The sequence below is a fragment of the Nerophis ophidion genome, linkage group LG18, assembly GCF_033978795.1.
Source record: "Nerophis ophidion isolate RoL-2023_Sa linkage group LG18, RoL_Noph_v1.0, whole genome shotgun sequence".
Classification (NCBI taxonomy): domain Eukaryota; kingdom Metazoa; phylum Chordata; class Actinopteri; order Syngnathiformes; family Syngnathidae; genus Nerophis; species Nerophis ophidion.
The window spans coordinates 49,131,469-49,153,327 of NC_084628.1; the positions used below are offsets into that span (position 1 = coordinate 49,131,469).

The following is a 21,859-nucleotide window of genomic DNA, read 5'->3' on the forward strand; positions in this document are numbered from 1 at the left end:
TATGTTTACTTATATAGCCCTAAATCACTAGTGTCTCAAAGGGCTGCACAAACCACCACGACATCCTCGGTAGGCCCACATAAGGGCAAGGAAAACTCACACCCAGTGGGACGTCGGTGACAATAATGACCCAGTGGGACGTCGGTGACAATAATGACCCAGTGGGACGTCGGTGACAATGATGACTATGAGAACCTTGGAGAGGACGAAAGCAATGGATGTCGAGCGGGTCTAACATGATACTGTGAAAGTTCAATCCACAATGGATCCAACACAGTCGCGAGAGTCCAGTCCAAAGCGGATCCAACACAGCAGCGAGAGTCCCGTTCACAGCGGAGCCAGCAGGAAACCATCCCAAGCGGAGGTGGATCAGCAGCGCAGAGATGTCCACAGCCGATACACAGGCGAGCAGTACATGGTCACCGGATCGGACCGGACCCCCTCCACAGGGGAGAGTGGGACATAGAAGAAAAAGAAAAGAAACGGCAGATCAACTGGTCTAAAAAGGGAGTCTATTTAAAGGCTAGAGTATACAAATGAGTTTTAAGGTGAGACTTAAATGCTTCTACTGAGGTGGCATCTCCATCTGTTACCGGGAGGGCATTCCAGAGTACTGGAGCCCGAACGGAAAACGCTCTATAGGACGCAGACTTTTTTTGGGCTTTGGGAATCACTAACAAGCCGGAGTCCTTTGAACGCAGATTTCTTGCCGGGACATATGGTACAATACAATCGGCATGATAGGATGGAGCTAGACCGTGTAGTATTTTATACGTAAGTAGTAAAACCTTAAAGTCACATCTTAAGTGCACAGGAAGCCAGTGCAGGTGAGCCAGTATAGGTATATATGTATGTATATATGTATATAAAGGTATATACAGTATAGGTATATATGTATATAAAGGTATATACAGTATAGGTATATATGTATATAAAGGTATATACAGTATAGGTATATATGTATGTATATATGTATATAAAGGTATATACAGTATAGGTATATATGTATGTATATATGTATATAAAGGTATATACAGTATAGGTATATATGTATGTATATATGTATATAAAGGTATATACAGTACAGGCGTAATGTGATCAAACTTTCTTGTTCTTGTCAAAAGTCTAGCAGCCGCATTTTGTACCAACTGTAATCTTTTAATGCTAGACATGGGGAGACCCGAAAATAATACGTTACAGTAGTCGAGGCGAGACGTAACAAACGCATGGATAATGATCTCAGCGTCTTTAGTGGACAGAATGGAGCGAATTTTAGCGATATTACGGAGATGAAAGAAGGCCGTTTTAGTAACGCTTTTAATGTGTGCCTCAAAGGAGAGAGTTGGGTCGAAGATAATACCCAGATTCTTTACCATGTCGCCTTGTTTAATTGTTTGGTTGTCAAATGTTAGAGTTGTATTATTAAATAGAGTTCGGTGTCTAGCAGGACCGATAATCAGCATTTCCGTTTTTTTGGCGTTGAGTTGCAAAAAGTTAGCGGACATCCATTGTTTAATTTCATTAAGACACGCCTCCAGCTGACTACAATCCGGCGTGTTGGTCAGCTTTAGGGGCATGTAGAGTTGGGTGTCATCAGCATAACAGTGAAAGCTAACACCGTATTTGCGTATGATGTCACCTAGCGGTAGCATGTAGATGCTGAAGAGTGCAGGGCCAAGGACCGAACCCTGGGGAACTCCACACGTTACCTTAACGTAGTCCGAGGTCACATTGTTATGGGAGACACACTGCATCCTGTCAGTAAGATAAGAGTTAAACCAAGACAGGGCTAAGTCTGACATACCAATTCGTGTTTTGATACGTTCTAATAAAATATTATGATCGACGGTATCGAAAGCAGCGCTAAGATCGAGGAGCAGCAACATAGATGACGCATCAGAATCCATCGTTAGCAATAGATCATTAGTCATTTTTGCGAGGGCTGTCTCCGTGGAGTGATTTGCTCTGAAACCGGATTGAAAGGTTTCACATAGATTGTTAGACGCTAAGTGTTCATTTAACTGCTCCGCAACAATTTTTTCAAGGATTTTTGAAATAAAGGGAAGGTGAGACACCGGTCGGTAGTTTACCATGAGGTCAGGATCGAGGTTAGGTCTTTTAAGAAGAGGATGAATAACCGCCTTTTTGAATGCTAGGGGAACAGTGCCCGAGGAGAGTGATAAGTTTATAATATTTAGCACTGATGGACCTAATAATACAAAGAGCTCCTAGATATAATATATATAGGTATATATATATATATATATATAGATATAATATATATAGGTGTATATGTATACAGATATAATATATATAGGTGTATATATATATATATATATATAGATATAATATATATAGGTGTATATATATATAGATATAATATATATAGGTGTATATATATATATATAGATATAATATATATAGGTGTATATATATATAGATATAATATATATAGGTATATATATATATATATATGTATATATATATAGATATAATATATATAGGTGTATATATATATATATATATAGGTGTATATATATAGATATAGATATAATATATATAGGTGTATATATATGTATATAGATATAATATATATAGGTGTATATATATAGATAGATATAATATATATAGGTATATATATATATATATATATATATATATATATATAGATATAGATATAATATATAGGTGTATATATATATAAATATAATAATAATAGGTATATATATATAGATATAATATATATAGGTGTATATATATATATATATAGATGTAATATATATAGGTGTATATATATATAGATATAATATATATAGGTGTATATATATATATATATAGATATAATATATATAGGTGTATATATATATAGATATAATATATATAGGTATATATATATATATAGATATAATATATATAGGTGTATATATATATATATAGGTGTATATATATAGATATAGATATAATATATATAGGTGTATATATATGTATATAGATATAATATATATAGGTGTATATATATAGATAGATATAATATATATAGGTATATATATATATATATATATATAGATATAGATATAATATATAGGTGTATATATATAAATATAATAATAATAGGTATATATATATAGATATTATATATATAGGTGTATATATATATATATAGATGTAATATATATAGGTGTATATATATATATAGATATAATATATATAGGTGTATATATATATATATATAGATATAATATATATAGGTGTATATATATATATATAGATATAATATATATAGGTATATATATATATATATATATATGTATATATATATATAGATATAATATATAGGTGTATATATATATATATATATGTATATATATATATAGATATAATATATAGGTGTATATATATAAATATAATATATATAGGTCTATATATATATATATATATATATATATATATATATATAAATATAATATATATAGGTGTATATATAAAGATATAATATATATAGGTGTATATATATACCTATATAGAATGTCTCACCTGCACTTTAAGGTTTTACAACTTAGGTATTAAATACTAAAGGGTCCATCTTGCTGATTGTATTGTACCATGTGTGCCTTCAAAGAACTGCAGTTTATTAGTGATTCCCAGAGCCCAAAAAAAGTCTGCAAGCTATAGAGTGTTTTCTATTGGGGCTCCAGTACTCTGGAATGTTCTAGCAGTAACAGTTAGAGATGCTACCTCAGTAGAAACATTTAAGTCCCATCTTAAAACTCATTTGTATACTCGAGCCTTTAAATAGACCCCCTTTTAGACCAGTTGATCTGCCGTCTCTTTTCTGCTCTGCACCCCTCTTCTGCGTGGAGAGGTTATTAGCTGACCACAGACGATGCGCTAGCTGTTCAAAGTCAGCACCCAGGGTGGACCTCTCATCTGTGCATCAGTTGGTGATGTCTATGTGCTGCTGACCTGTCTCCACTCAAGGTGATCTCCTGCTGGTCCACTATGGACTGGACTCTCACACTATTATGTTAGATCCACTATGGACTGGACTCTCACTATTATGTTAGATCCACTATGGACTGGACTCTCACACTATTATGTTAGATCCACTATGGACTGGACCCTCACACTATTATGTTGGATCCAGTATGGACTGGACTCTAACTATTATGTTAGATCCACTATGGACTGGACTCTCGCTATTATGTTAGATCCACTATGGACTGGACTCTCACACTATTATGTTAGATCCACTATGGACTGGACTCTCACACTATTATGTTAGATCCACTATGGACTGGACTCTCACTATTATGTTAGATCCACTATGGACTGGACTCTCACACTATTATGTTAGATCCACTATGGACTGGACGCTCACACTATTATGTTGGATCCAGTATGGACTGGACTCTAACTATTATGTTAGATCCACTATGGACTGGACTCTCGCTATTATGTTAGATCCACTATGGACTGGACTCTAACTATTATGTTAGATCCACTATGGAATGGACTCTCACTATTATGTTAGATCCACTATGGACTGGACTCTAACTATTATGTTAGATATACTATGGACTGGACTCTCGCTATTATGTTAGATCCACTATGGACTGGACTCTAACTATTATGTTAGATCCACTATGGACTGGACTCTCGCTATTATGTTAGATCCACTATGGACTGGACTCTCACTATTATGTTAGATCCACTATAGACTGGACTCTAACTATTATGTTAGATCCACTATGGACTGGACTCTAACTATTATGTTGGATCCACTATGGACTGGACTCTCACTATTATATTAGATCGACTATGGACAGGACTCTCACACTATTATGTTAGATCCATCATGGACTGGACTCTCACTATTATGTTAGATCCACTATGGACTGGACTCTCACACTATTATGTTAGATCCACTATGGACTGGACTCTCACACTATTATGTTAGATCCACTATGGACTGGACTCTCACTATTATGTTAGATCCACTATGGACTGGACTCTCACACTATTATGTTAGATCCACTATGGACTGGACTCTCACTATTATGTTAGATCCACTATGGACTGGACTCTCACACTATTATGTTAGATCCACTATGGACTGGACTCGCACACTATTATGTTAGATCCACTATGGACTGGACTCTCACTATTATGTTAGATCCACTATGGACTGGACTCTCACTATTATGTTAGATCCACTATGGACTGGACTCTCACACTATTATGTTAGATCCACTATGGACTGGACTCTCACATTATTAAGTTAGATCCACTATGGACTGGACTCTCACACTATTATGTTAGATCCACTATGGACTGGACTCTCACTATTATGTTAGATCCACTATGGACTGGACTCTCACACTATTATGTTAGATCCACTATGGACTGGACTCTCACTATTATGTTGGATCCACTATGGACTGGACTCTCACTATTATGTTAGATCCACTATGGACTGGACTCTCACACTATTATGTTAGATCCACTATGGACTGGACTCTCACTCTATTATGTTAGATCCACTATGGACTGGACTCACACTATTATGTTAGATCCACTATGGACTGGACTCTCACTATTATGTTAGATCCACTATGGACTGGACTCTCTCACTATTATGTTAGATCCACTATGGACCGGACTCTCACACTATTATGTTAGATCCACTATGGACTGGACTCTCACACTATTATGTTAGATCCACTACGGACTGGACTCTCTCACTATTATGTTAGATCCACTATGGACCGGACTCTCACACTATTATGTTAGATTCACTACGGACCGGACTCTCACACTATTGTGTTAGATCCACTATGGACTGGACTCCCACACTATTATGTTAGATCCACTATGGACTGGACTCTCACTATTATGTTAGATCCACTATGGACTGGACTTTCACTATTATGTTAGATCCACTATGGACTGGACTCTCACACTATTATGTTAGATCCACTATGGACTGGACTCTCACTATTATGTTAGATCCACTATGGACTGGACTCTCACTATTATGTTAGATCCACTATGGACTAGACTCTCACACTATTATGTTAGATCCACTATGGACTGGACTCTCACTATTATGTTAGATCCACTATGGACTGGACTCTCACACTATTATGTTAGATCCCCTATGGACTGGACTCTCACTATTATGTTAGATCCACTATGGACTGGACTCTCACACTATTATGTTAGATCCACTATGGACTGGACTCTCACTATTATGTTAGATCCACTATGGACTGGACTCTCACACTATTATGTTAGATCCACTATGGACTGGACTCTCACACTATTATGTTAGATCCACTATGGACTGGACTCTCACTATTATGTTAGATCCACTATGGACTGGACTCTCACACTATTATGTTAGATCCACTATGGACTGGACTCTCACACTATTATGTTAGATTCACACCAGTTTTTAACTATGCCCATTGGGTTAAGTTTTTCCTTGCCCTGGTATAGGATGTGAGCTGAGGATGTAAATACAGTTTGGGTGAATAAGAGCATCTGTACCTGTTCCAACATCTGGATGGTTCCGGCTTGTTCATCCAGTTCCTCTTCTTGATCTTTCACTTTTGCCTCCATGTCACGGAGCTGCTTGCGAATCTGCAGAGTGAAAGTCAAAGTGTGGTGGTTATGGTTACACTTTATTTGGAACATGCATGCATACAACATGATACATCACACATACAACATGATACATCACACATACAACATGATACATCACACATGCATGCATACAACATGATACATCACACATACAACATGATACATCACACATACAACATGATACATCACACATACAACATGATACATCACACATGCATGCATACAACATGATACATCACACATACAACATGATACATCACACATACAACATGATACATCACACATACAACATGATACATCACACATACAACATGATACATCACACATGCATGCATACAACATGATACATCACACATACAACATGATACATCACACATACAACATGATACATCACACATACAACATGATACATCACACATACAACATGATACATCACACATACAACATGATACATCACACATGCATGCATACAGCATGATACATCACACATGCATGCATACAACATGATACATCACACATGCATGCATACAACATGATACATCACACATACAACATGATACATCACACATACAACATGATACATCACACATGCATGCATACAACATGATACATCACACATACAACATGATACATCACACATACAACATGATACATCACACATACAACATGATACATCACACATGCATGCATACAACATGATACATCACACATACAACATGATACATCACACATACAACATGATACATCACACATACAACATGATACATCACACATACAACATGATACATCACACATGCATGCATACAACATGATACATCACACATACAACATGATACATCACACATACAACATGATACATCACACATACAACATGATACATCACACATACAACATGATACATCACACATACAACATGATACATCACACATGCATGCATACAGCATGATACATCACACATGCATGCATACAACATGATACATCACACATGCATGCATACAACATGATACATCACACATACAACATGATACATCACACATACAACATGATACATCACACATACATGCATACAGCATGATACATCACACATACAACATGATACATCACACATGCATGCATACAACATGATACATCACACATACAACATGATACATCACACATACAACATGATACATCACACATACAACATGATACATCACACATACAACATGATATGTCACACATACAACATGATACATCACACATACAACATGATACATCACACATACAACATGATACATCACACATACAACATGATACATCACACATACAACATGATACATCACACATACAACATGATACATCACACATACAACATGATACATCACACATACAACATGATACATCACACATACAACATGATACATCACATATACAACATGATACATCACACATACAACATGATACATCACACATACAACATGATACATCACACATACAACATGATACATCACACATACAACATGATACATCACACATACAACATGATACATCACACATACAACATGATACATCACACATACAGCATGATACATCACACATGCATGCATACAACATGATACATCACATGCATGCATACAACATGATACATCACACATACAACATGATACATCACACATGCATGCATACAACATGATAAATCACACATGCATGCATACATGATACATCACACATACAACATGATACATCACACATGCATGCATACAACATGATACATCACACATACAACATGATACATCACACATACAACATGATACATCACACATACAACATGATACATCACACATACAACATGATACATCACACATACAACATGATACATCACACATACAACATGATACATCACACATGCATGCATACAACATGATACATCACACATGCATGCATACAACATGATACATCACACATGCATGCATACAACATGATACATCACACATGCATGCATACAACATGATACATCACACATACAACATGATACATCACACATGCATGCATACAACATGATACATCACACATGCATGCATACAACATGATACATCACACATGCATGCATACAACATGATACATCACACATGCATGCATACAACATGATACATCACACATGCATGCATACAACATGACACATCACACATGCATGCATACAACATGATACATCACACATGCATGCATACAACATGATACATCACACATGCATGCATACAACATGATACATCACACATGCATGCATACAACATGATACATCACACATGCATGCATACAACATGATACATCACACATGCATGCATACAACATGATACATCACACATGCATGCGTACAACATGATACATCACACATGCATGCATACAACATGATACATCACACATGCCTGCATACAACATGATACATCACACATGCATGCATACAACATGATACATCACACTTGCATGCATACAACATGATACATCACACATGCATGCATACAACATGATACATCACACTTGCATGCATACAACATGACACATCACACATGCATGCATACAACATGATACATCACACATGCATGCATACAACATGATACATCACACATGCCTGCATACAACATGATACATCACACATGCATGCTTACAACATGATACATCACACTTGCATGCATACAACATGATACATCACACATGCATGCATACAACATGATACATCACACATACAACATGATACATCACACATGCATGCATACAACATGATACATCACACATACAACATGATACATCACACATGCATGCATACACCATGATACATCACACATGCATGCATACAACATGATACATCACACATGCACGCATACAACATGATACATCACACATGCATGCATACAACATGATACATCACACATGCATGCATACAACATGATACATCACACATGCATGCATACAACATGATACATCACACATACAACATGATACATCACACATACAACATGATACATCACACATGCATGCATACAACATGATACATCACACATGCATGCATACATGATACATCACACATACAACATGATACATCACACATGCATGCATACAACATGATACATCACACATACAACATGATACATCACACATACAACACACATACAACATGATACATCACACATACAACATGATACATCACACATACAACATGATACATCAAACATGCATGCATACAACATGATACATCACAATTTCCAGTTCCTCTATACAACATGTTGGAAAAGGAGTAGGAAGGAGCAGAGTTTATTTAATCCTACACCTTTTCCTTCACATAGCAGTTGCTAACACTTTTGTTTACTTCCTGTTCTCATTGTATTCACAGTGTAGTCCATTAATAATAATAATAATATTCCAAAATATAAATAAATATTACATTGAGAAGTAAGTAGTATTTCAAATGGTGAGATGATTGACATTATCGGTAAATTCTGAGTTTCTTGAAGTGGATTATATTAGTACTTTGTTTGACTTATTTACTTAATCCACGCCATGATGTAATTCCACATACTGATGTACTAAAGGTTTTAATTCCACATACTGATGTACTAAAGGTTTAAATTCCACATACAGATGTACTAAAGGTTTTAATTCCACATGCTGATGTACTAAAGGTTTTAATTCCACATACTTATGTACTAAAGGTTTTAATTCCACATGCTGATGTACTAAAGGTTTTAAGTGGTGTATCTATACATGTTTTAAGTTACATTTATCTCTACGGTTATATTTCTCCTCTTCTTACGTTGAGAAGAATTGTTGTACATTCTAAGCAAGCAGAATTTGCTTTGTGTAACATTTGAGTTGTTTGCAAATCGACTATGTGGTGGAGTTTCAATATTTGTGATTGAATAAATAAAGTGTTTGAGTGTCCTCTATATCCAACATGATGTATTATTATAACTGATCCTTTTTGTAACACAGTTAATGAATGAAGTGTACTTCTGAACTTATTTTTAAGCAAAATTGATTTCAGTATTTGGGGATAAAAATGTAATATGCTGGGATACTCAGCATTTTTCTGTTACATTCCAGGTGTGAACTAAATGAGATAATAGAAGAGTGATACACATCTGCAATGGCAGTTTAATATTTATGCTAAAGACCTTAGCCAGTGATGCCTCATCCTTGGACTCCTGGGAGTTGAGGTCCTGGAGCTCCGCCTCCAGCTGCTCCAACTTCAGGTTAACTGCACAAATCTCCAAGTCCTTGTCCTGGAGAACACAACAGTGACAGTGGATCATGGTCATGATACCATGTGGCCAGCAACTCTGGTCATGATACCACGTGGCCAGCAACTCTGGTCATGATACCACGTGGCCAGCAACTCTGGTCATGATACCACGTGGCCAGCAACTTTGCAACTAGAGTCATGCTGAACATTCTGTGGGACTGGGATCATGCATGCCATGCATCATACAAACCCCGTTTCCAAATGAGTTGGGAAAGTGTGTTAGATGTAAATATAAACAGAATACAATGATTTGCAAATCCTTTTCAAGCCATATTCAGTTGAATATGCTACAAAGACAAAATATTTGATGTTCAAACTCATAAACATTTATTTTTTTGTAAATAATCATTAACTTTAGAATTTGATGCCAGCAACACGTGACAAAGAAATTGGAAAAGGTGGCACTAAATACTGATAAAGTTGAGGAAGGCTCATCAAACACTTATTTGGAACATCCCACAGGTGTGCAGGCTAATTGGGAACAGGTGGGTGCCATGATTGGCTGTAAAAGCAGCTTCCATGAAATGCTAAGTCATTCACAAACAAGGATGGGGTGAGGGTCACCACTTTGTAAGCAAATTGTCAAACAGTTTTAGAACAACATTTCTCAACGAGCTATTGTAAGGAATTCAGGGATTTTACCATCTACGGTCCGTAAAAACATCAAAAAGTTCAGAGAATCTGGAGAAATCAATGCACGTAAGCGATGATATTACGGACCTTTGATCCCTCAGGTGGTCCTGCATCAAAAACCAACATCAGTGTTTAAAGGATATCACCACAGGGGCTTAGGACTACTTCATAAAACCACTGTCAGTAATTACAGTCGGTCGCTACATCTGTAAGTGCAAGTTAAAACTCTGCTATGCAAAGCAAAACCCATTTATCAACAACACCCAGGAACGCCGCCGGCTTCGCTGGGCCCGAGCTCATCTAAGATGGACTGATGCAAAGTGGAAAAGTGTTCTGTGGTCTGAAGAGTCAACATTTCAAATTATATTTGGAAATTGTGGATGTGGTGTACTCCAGAACAAGGAGGAAAAGAACCATCCGGATTGTTATAGGCGCAAAGTGGAAAAGCCAGCATGTGTGATGGTATGGGGGTGTATTAGTGCCCAAGACATGGGTAACTTACACATCTGTGAAGGCACCATTAATGCTGAAAGGTCCATACAGGTTTTGGAGCAACATATGTTGTCATCCAAGCAACGTTATCATGGACACCCCTGCTTATTTCAGCAAGACAATGCCAAGCCATGTGTTACAACAGCGTGGTTTCGTAGTAAAAGAGTGCGGGTACTTTCCTGGCCCGCCTGCAGTCCAGACCTGTCTCCCATGGAAAATGTGTGCTGCAAAATGAAACCTAAAATACGACAGCGGAGACCTTGGACTGTTGAAGGACTGAATCTCTACATAAAACAAGAATGGTAAATAATTCCACTTTCAAAGCTTCAACAATTAGTTTCCTCAGTTTCCCAAACGTTTATTGAGTGTTGTTAAAAGAAAAGGTGATGTAACACAGTGGTGAAACATGCCCTTTCCCAACTACTTTGGCACGTGTTGCAGCCATGAAATTCTAAGTTAATTTTAATTTGCAAAAACAAATAAAGTTTATGTGTTTGAACATCAAATATTTTGTCTTTGTAGCATATTCAACTGAATATGGCTTGAAAAGGATTTGCAAATCATTGTATTCTGTTTATATTTACATCTAACACAATTTCCCAACTCATATGTAAACGGGGGTTTGTACAATCTTTCCAGTATTCTGGAATGTTCTAGCAGTAACAGAGATGCTACCTCAGTAGAAGCATTTAAGTCCCATCTAAAAAGTCATTTGTAGAGACTAACAGAGGGCAGGAGGCTGAAGAGTTAGTGTGTGGAATGGCTTGATGTGAGGTGGTTGGTGTTCAAGTCCTTGATGGATGGCACTGGAGCACCAATGATTACTCACGATGCTCTTCTGGCCTACAAAGTGCAGCTCACACCCACACAGTGATGCAGCTAGAAGGGAGGGTACCTCTGTAGGATGTAGTCCAGCATACAGGTAGGTGGTGCAGCACTTGCCCACTTGAAAGTAGAGGCACTCATGTGGTGTTTGCTGGTCCTCACCCCCAGGAATTTGGTGCTGCTCACTCCTTCTACAGCACCACTGTCGATGGTCATTGGTGGGTGTGGCCTCTCTGGAGGTTAACAAACAATCTCCTTCCTTTTGCTGACATTCCTCAGGAGGTTTGTTGGTCCTGCACTGTGTGGTCAGAAGGTCGTCTTTCCTGCAGTGTATCTTGTCCTGCTGTGTGGTCAGAAGGTCGTCTTTCCTGCAGTGTATCTTGTCCTGCTGTGTGGTCAGAAGGTCGTCTTTCCTGCAAGTGTATCTTGTCCTGCTGTGTGGTCAGAAGGTCGTCTTTTCCTGCAGTGTATCTTGTCCTGCTGTGTGGTCAGAAGGTCCGTCTTTCCTGCAGTGTATCTCGTCCTGCTGTGTGGTCAGAAGGTCGTCTTTCCTGCAGTGTATCTTGTCCTGCTGTGTGGTCAGAAGGTCGTCTTTCCTGCAGTGTATCTCGTCCTGCTGTGTGGTCAGAAGGTCGTCTTCCCTGCAGTGTATCTTGTCCTGCTGTGTGGTCAGAAGGTCGTCTTCCCTGCAGTGTATCTCGTCCTGCTGTGTGGTCAGAAGGTCGTCTTTCCTGCAGTGTATCTTGTCCTGCTGTGTGGTCAGAAGGTCGTCTTTCCTGCAGTGTATCTTGTCCTGCTGTGTGGTCAGAAGGTCGTCTTTCCTGCAGTGTATCTCGTCCTGCTGTGTGGTCAGAAGGTCGTCTTTCCTGCAGTGTATCTTGTCCTGCTGTGTGGTCAGAAGGTCGTCTTTCCTGCAGTGTATCTCGTCCTGCTGTGTGGTCAGAAGGTCGTCTTTCCTGCAGTGTATCTTGTCCTGCTGTGTGGTCAGAAGGTCGTCTTTCCTGCAGTGTATCTCGTCCTGCTGTGTGGTCAGAAGGTCGTCTTTCCTGCAGTGTATCTTGTCCTGCTGTGTGGTCAGAAGGTCGTCTTCCCTGCAGTGTATCTCGTCCTGCTGTGTGGTCAGAAGGTCGTCTTTCCTGCAGTGTATCTCGTCCTGCTGTGTGGTCAGAAGGTCGTCTTTCCTGCAGTGTATCTTGTCCTGCTGTGTGGTCAGAAGGTCGTCTTTCCTGCAGTGTATCTTGTCCTGCTGTGTGGTCAGAAGGTCGTCTTTCCTGCAGTGTATCTCGTCCTGCTGTGTGGTCAGAAGGTCGTCTTCCCTGCAGTGTATCTTGTCCTGCTGTGTGGTCAGAAGGTCGTCTTCCCTGCAGTGTATCTCGTCCTGCTGTGTGGTCAGAAGGTCGTCTTTCCTGCAGTGTATCTCGTCCTGCTGTGTGGTCAGAAGGTCGTCTTCCCTGCAGTGTATCTTGTCCTGCTGTGTGGTCAGAAGGTCGTCTTTCCTGCAGTGTATCTCGTCCTGCTGTGTGGTCAGAAGGTCGTCTTTTCCTGCAGTGTATCTTGTCCTGCTGTGTGGTCAGAAGGTCGTCTTTCCTGCAGTGTAATCTTTGTCCTGCTGTGTGGTCAGAAGGTCGTCTTTCCTGCAGTGTATCTTGTCCTGCTGGTGTGGTCAGAAGGTCGTCTTTCCTGCAGTGTATCTTGTCCTGCTGTGTGGTCAGAAGGTCGTCTTTCCTGCAGTGTATCTCGTCCTGCTGTGTGGTCAGAAGGTCGTCTTTCCTGCAGTGTAATCTTGTCCTGCTGTGTGGTCAGAAGGTCGTCTTTCCTGCAGTGTATCTCGTCCTGCTGTGTGGTCAGAAGGTCGTCTTCCCTGCAGTGTATCTTGTCCTGCTGTGTGGTCAGAAGGTCGTCTTCCCTGCAGTGTATCTCGTCCTGCTGTGTGGTCAGAAGGTCGTCTTTCCTGCAGTGTATCTCGTCCTGCTGTGTGGTCAGAAGGTCGTCTTTCCTGCAGTGTATCTTGTCCTGCTGTGTGGTCAGAAGGTCGTCTTTCCTGCAGTGTATCTTGTCCTGCTGTGTGGTCAGAAGGTCGTCTTTCCTGCAGTGTATCTCGTCCTGCTGTGTGGTCAGAAGGTCGTCTTCCCTGCAGTGTATCTTGTCCTGCTGTGTGGTCAGAAGGTCGTCTTCCCTGCAGTGTATCTCGTCCTGCTGTGTGGTCAGAAGGTCGTCTTTTCCTGCAGTGTATCTCGTCCTGCTGTGTGGTCAGAAGGTCGTCTTCCCTGCAGTGTATCTTGTCCTGCTGTGTGGTCAGAAGGTCGTCTTTCCTGCAGTGTATCTCGTCCTGCTGTGTGGTCAGAAGGTCGTCCTTTCCTGCAGTGTATCTTGTCCTGCTGTGTGGTCAGAAGGTCGTCCTTTCCTGCAGTGTATCTTGTCCTGCTGTGTGGTCAGAAGGTCGTCTTTCCTGCAGTGTATCTTGTCCTGCTGTGTGGTCAGAAGGTCGTCTTTCCTGCAGTGTATCTTGTCCTGCTGTGTGGTCAGAAGGTCGTCTTTCCTGCAGTGTATCTCGTCCTGCTGTGTGGTCAGAAGGTCGTCTTTCCTGCAGTGTATCTTGTCCTGCTGTGTGGTCAGAAGGTCGTCTTTCCTGCAGTGTATCTCGTCCTGCTGTGTGGGTCAGAAGGTCGTCTTCCCTGCAGTGTATCTTGTCCTGCTGTGTGGTCAGAAGGTCGTCTTCCCTGCAGTGTATCTCGTCCTGCTGTGTGGTCAGAAGGTCGTCTTTCCTGCAGTGTATCTTGTCCTGCTGTGTGGTCAGAAGGTCGTCTTTCCTGCAGTGTATCTTGTCCTGCTGTGTGGTCAGAAGGTCGTCTTTCCTGCAGTGTATCTCGTCCTGCTGTGTGGTCAGAAGGTCGTCTTTCCTGCAGTGTATCTCGTCCTGCTGTGTGGTCAGAAGGTCGTCTTTCCTGCAGTGTATCTCGTCCTGCTGTGTGGTCAGAAGGTCGTCTTTCCTGCAGTGTATCTTGTCCTGCTGTGTGGTCAGAAGGTCGTCTTTCCTGCAGTGTATCTTGTCCTGCTGTGTGGTCAGAAGGTCGTCTTTCCTGCAGTGTATCTCGTCCTGCTGTGTGGTCAGAAGGTCGTCTTCCCTGCAGTGTATCTTGTCCTGCTGTGTGGTCAGAAGGTCGTCTTTCCTGCAGTGTATCTCGTCCTGCTGTGTGGTCAGAAGGTCGTCTTTCCTGCAGTGTATCTTGTCCTGCTGTGTGGTCAGAAGGTCGTCTTTCCTGCAGTGTATCTCGTCCTGCTGTGTGGTCAGAAGGTCGTCTTCCCTGCAGTGTATCTCGTCCTGCTGTGTGGTCAGAAGGTCGTCTTTCCTGCAGTGTATCTCGTCCTGCTGTGTGGTCAGAAGGTCGTCTTCCCTGCAGTGTATCTTGTCCTGCTGTGTGGTCAGAAGGTCGTCTTCCCTGCAGTGTATCTCGTCCTGCTGTGTGGTCAGAAGGTCGTCTTTCCTGCAGTGTATCTCGTCCTGCTGTGTGGTCAGAAGGTCGTCTTTCCTGCAGTGTATCTTGTCCTGCTGTGTGGTCAGAAGGTCGTCTTTCCTGCAGTGTATCTCGTCCTGCTGTGTGGTCAGAAGGTCGTCTTTCCTGCAGTGTATCTTGTCCTGCTGTGTGGTCAGAAGGTCGTCTTTCCTGCAGTGTATCTTGTCCTGCTGTGTGGTCAGAAGGTCGTCTTTCCTGCAGTGTATCTCGTCCTGCTGTGTGGTCAGAAGGTCGTCTTCCCTGCAGTGTATCTTGTCCTGCTGTGTGGTCAGAAGGTCGTCTTCCCTGCAGTGTATCTCGTCCTGCTGTGTGGTCAGAAGGTCGTCTTTCCTGCAGTGTATCTTGTCCTGCTGTGTGGTCAGAAGGTCGTCTTTCCTGCAGTGTATCTCGTCCTGCTGTGTGGTCAGAAGGTCGTCTTCCCTGCAGTGTATCTCGTCCTGCTGTGTGGTCAGAAGGTCGTCTTTCCTGCAGTGTATCTTGTCCTGCTGTGTGGTCAGAAGGTCGTCTTCCCTGCAGTGTATCTTGTCCTGCTGTGTGGTCAGAAGGTCGTCTTTCCTGCAGTGTATCTTGTCCTGCTGTGTGGTCAGAAGGTCGTCTTTCCTGCAGTGTATCTCGTCCTGCTGTGTGGTCAGAAGGTCGTCTTTCCTGCAGTGTATCTTGTCCTGCTGTGTGGTCAGAAGGTCGTCTTCCCTGCAGTGTATCTTGTCCTGCTGTGTGGTCAGAAGGTCGTCTTTCCTGCAGTGTATCTTGTCCTGCTGTGTGGTCAGAAGGTCGTCTTTCCTGCAGTGTATCTCGTCCTGCTGTGTGGTCAGAAGGTCGTCTTTCCTGCAGTGTATCTTGTCCTGCTGTGTGGTCAGAAGGTCGTCTTTCCTGCAGTGTATCTTGTCCTGCTGTGTGGTCAGAAGGTCGTCTTTCCTGCAGTGTATCTTGTCCTGCTGTGTGGTCAGAAGGTCGTCTTTCCTGCAGTGTATCTCGTCCTGCTGTGTGGTCAGAAGGTCGTCTTTCCTGCAGTGTATCTTGTCCTGCTGTGTGGTCAGAAGGTCGTCTTTCCTGCAGTGTATCTCGTCCTGCTGTGTGGTCAGAAGGTCGTCTTCCCTGCAGTGTATCTCGTCCTGCTGTGTGGTCAGAAGGTCGTCTTTCCTGCAGTGTATCTTGTCCTGCTGTGTGGTCAGAAGGTCGTCTTCCCTGCAGTGTATCTTGTCCTGCTGTGTGGTCAGAAGGTCGTCTTTCCTGCAGTGTATCTTGTCCTGCTGTGTGGTCAGAAGGTCGTCTTTCCTGCAGTGTATCTCGTCCTGCTGTGTGGTCAGAAGGTCGTCTTTCCTGCAGTGTATCTTGTCCTGCTGTGTGGTCAGAAGGTCGTCTTTCCTGCAGTGTATCTCGTCCTGCTGTGTGGTCAGAAGGTCGTCTTCCCTGCAGTGTATCTCGTCCTGCTGTGTGGTCAGAAGGTCGTCTTTCCTGCAGTGTATCTCGTCCTGCTGTGTGGTCAGAAGGTCGTCTTCCCTGCAGTGTATCTTGTCCTGCTGTGTGGTCAGAAGGTCGTCTTCCCTGCAGTGTATCTCGTCCTGCTGTGTGGTCAGAAGGTCGTCTTTCCTGCAGTGTATCTCGTCCTGCTGTGTGGTCAGAAGGTTGTCTTCCCTGCAGTGTATCTGCTCACACTTGGTGATGACACCCACCAGTCGTGTTGTTTGCAATCTTTATGAGGTGATTGGCGTGTAAGTTGGTGTGCAGTCGTGCGTCAGTAAGGTGAAGAGCAGAGGATTGAGCACACAGCCTTGTGGGGCCCCCGTACTGAGGGTGATGGTGCTGGAGGTGTTGTTACCAACAGGTGGTGTTTGTGGCCTCTGACTGAGGAAGTCCAGCAGCCAGTTGCAGAGTGAGGAGCTGAGGTTGTTCTGGTAATGATGGTATTGAATGCTGCACTGAACAGCATTCTTACATGGAATGCATTTTGGACTGGCAAAGCAGACTGTATCAGTTATTGTCCGCCATGTATGTCACCGACTCAACGTCTAGGTCCAGAGTGTAATCAATTCACCAAAAAGGAATGGCCACAGTGAAGGTAAAAGAGTGAGGGAGTGGTCCTGACCAGATATTTACATCCCTAGTTTGATTGATGTCCAAATGTTGTTGATCACATAGTTTAGGTGTGTAATAAAGATGTGATTGGATGTATGATGTCTCAGCTGTGATTGACTACAAGTAATGTATGATGTCTCAGCTGTGATTGACTACAAGTATGTATGATGTCTCAGCTTGTGATTGACTACAAGTATGTATGATGTCTCAGCTGTGATTGACTACAAGTATGTATGATGTCTCAGCTGTGATTGACTACAAGTATGTATGATGTCTGAGCTGTGATTGACTACAAGTAATGTATGATGTCTCAGCTGTGATTGGACTACAAGTATGTATGATGTCTCAGCTGTGATTGACTACAAGTATGTATGATGTCTGAGCTGTGATTGACTACAAGTATGTATGATGTCTCAGCTGTGATTGACTACAAGTATGTATGATGTCTCAGCTGTGATTGACTACAAGTATGTATGATGTCTCAGCTGTGATTGACTACAAGTATGTATGATGTCTCAGCTGTGATTGACTACAAGTATGTATGATGTCTCAGCTGTGATTGACTACAAGTATGTATGATGTCTCAGCTGTGATTGACTACAAGTATGTATGATGTCTCAGCTGTGATTGACTACAAGTATGTTATGATGTCTCAGCTGTGATTGACTACAAGTATGTATGATGTCTCAGCTGTGATTTGACTACAAGTATGTATGATGTCTCAGCTGTGATTGACTACAAGTATGTATGATGTCCTCAGCTGTGATTGACTACAAGTATGTATGATGTCTCAGCTGTGATTGACTACAAGTATGTATGATGTCTCAGCTGTGATTGACTACAAGTATGTATGATGTCTCAGCTGTGATTGACTACAAGTTCACACTGGATTTCCACTTTGACTGAAATAGCACAACACTGGGATATTGTTCACTTAAGTTTCCATTTAAGAAGTTGCACACAAAGCAACACTGGAGGTGACTGTGACCGAGCATGCGTACTAGGTGGTGTTGTGCTGAAGAGGGGGAGGGGGGTTCTTAAACGGTGACATTGTTGTGTGTGGACACGGATAAGGTTAGGTGGGATTTACCCTGGATAACCTTAGTGTAAACGGGGGCCTGAGATCCCTGCAGAGCGAGCCCAGGGAGGACTCGAGTTGAAATATATCATCAATGCCATCTGGACTTGAGTTGTTTGCTAAGGAATTGTAAGTGTTGATGTCTCATAAAGAACAACATAGGATCTCTTTGTTTTATAACCCGGGATGTCATGATGCCTTTTGAGGCCTTTGTGATTATAAATGAACTTTGATTGACTGATGTGTCATTTCTCCTTTTCTGAATTTGGAAAGGACAAAGTTGCAGAGCGGCCGTCTACTCTCTTGGAGCTTGGACATTTGCTCCAGCGTAACAGGGTGAGAGAAAAACTCGACTTTATCATTTCACTTAGTAAAGATAACAAATCTTCTATTTGCAATGAATCATGTGATTATCTGCGATACATATTGGAATGTAAATATTATTATGTTATTCCAGACTAGGCTGTCAAAGTGGGGAGCGATGAAGTAGCTCACGCTTTTCCAAAAGGTCGCTGACCTTTGCTTCAAAACTTTAGGATTTTGAGCGTTTAAAGAAGAGTCAAGGTCTCACACAAAGTTTTTCTCCCGAGTCAGTCACATTCTTGCTTTAGAATGAAACACCCATTCCAAATGAGTCTTCTCCCGTTCAAGTAAAAGTAGCCATAAACAAATGATGTTGAAAGTCCTTGTAGGGAGTCAAGTATCCAAATGATTGTTTGCAAGAAGTCCATACCTCTAACTGCTGTCTGAGACTGAAGGCCTCTCCAGTCAGCATGTCTTTCTCACGGCCCAGTTTCTCCCTCAAGGGTCTTCTCCCTCTGGACTTCTTCTTGGGCGGCACTCAGCTCACTGTCGAACCTGCACACAAACATTTCATCTGTCCAACCTGAACCTGCACACAAACATTTTCATCTGTCCAACCTGAACCTGCACACAAAACATATTATCTGGTCCAACCTGAACCTGCACACAAACATTTCATCTGTCCAACCTGAACCTGCACACAAACATATTATCTGTCCAACCTGAACCTGCACACAAACATTTCATCTGTCCAACCTGAAACCTGCACACAAATATTTTATCTGGTCCAACCTGAAACCTGCACACAAACATATTATCTGTCCAACCTGCACACAAACATATTATCTGTCCAACCTGCACACAAACATATTTATCTGTCCAACCTGCACACAAACATATTATCTGTCCAACCTGCACACAAACATATTATCTGTCCAACCTGCACACAAACATATTATCTGTCCAACCTGCACACAAACATATTATCTGTCCAACCTGCAACACAAACATATTATCTGTCCACAACCTGCACACAAACATATTATCTGTCCAACCTGAACCTGCACACAAACATTTCATCTGTCCAACTGACCTGCACACAAAATATTTTATCTGTCCAACCTGAACCTGCACACAAACATATTATCTGTCCAACCTGCACACAAACATATTATCTGTCCAACCTGCACACAAACATATTATCTGTCCAACCTGCACACAAACATATTATCTGTCCAACCTGCACACAAACATATTATCTGTCCCAAACCTGCACACAAACATATTATCTGTCCAACCTGCACACAAACATATTATCTGTCCAACCTGCACACAAAACATATTATCTGTCCAACCTGCACACAAACATATTATCGTCCAACCTGAACCCTTGCAACGCACAAAACATATTATCTGTCCAACCTGCACACAAACATATTATCTGTCCAACCTGCCACACAAACATATTATCTGTCCAACCTGCACACAAAACATGTTATTTGTCCAACCTGCACACAAACAATATTATCTGTCCTACCTGCACACAAACATATTATCTGTCCAACCTGCACACAAACATATTATCTGTCCAACCTTGCACACAAACATATTATCTGTTCCCAACCTGCACACAAACATATTATCTGTCCAACCTGCACACAAACATATTATCTGTCCAACCTGCACACAAACATATTATCTGTCCAAACCTGCACACAAACATATTAATCTGTCCAAACCTGCACACAAACATATTATCCGTCCAACCTGAAACTCTGCACCTGCACACAAACATATTATCTGTCCAACCTGCACACAAACATATTATCTGTCCAACCTGCACCACAAACATATTATCTGTCCAACCTGCACACAAACATATTATCTGTCCAACCTGCACACAAACATATTATCTGTCCAACCTGCACACAAACATATTATCTGTCCAACCTGCACACAAACATATTATCTGTCCAACCTGCACACAAACATATTATCCGTCCAACCTGAACCTGCACA

At 41.2% G+C, this 21,859-nt stretch overlaps 1 protein-coding gene across 1 annotated transcript in view; it reads right to left on the reverse strand.

Annotated features, from left to right (window-relative positions):
* The window catches only part of LOC133537407 (unconventional myosin-XVIIIa-like), a 39,321-nt gene extending 18,924 nt beyond the window's left edge, over positions 1–20,397 (reverse strand). The window contains exons 1-3 of the mRNA XM_061878412.1: positions 20,271–20,397; positions 10,791–10,898; positions 6,550–6,642 (exon numbers count right to left, since the gene is read on the reverse strand). Of these exons, the coding sequence (XP_061734396.1) occupies positions 6,550–6,642; positions 10,791–10,898; positions 20,271–20,312 (243 nt within the window). The 5' untranslated portion in view covers positions 20,313–20,397. The remainder of the gene's footprint in view (positions 1–6,549; positions 6,643–10,790; positions 10,899–20,270) is intronic.
* Between the last annotated feature and the right edge of the window lie 1,462 nt (positions 20,398–21,859).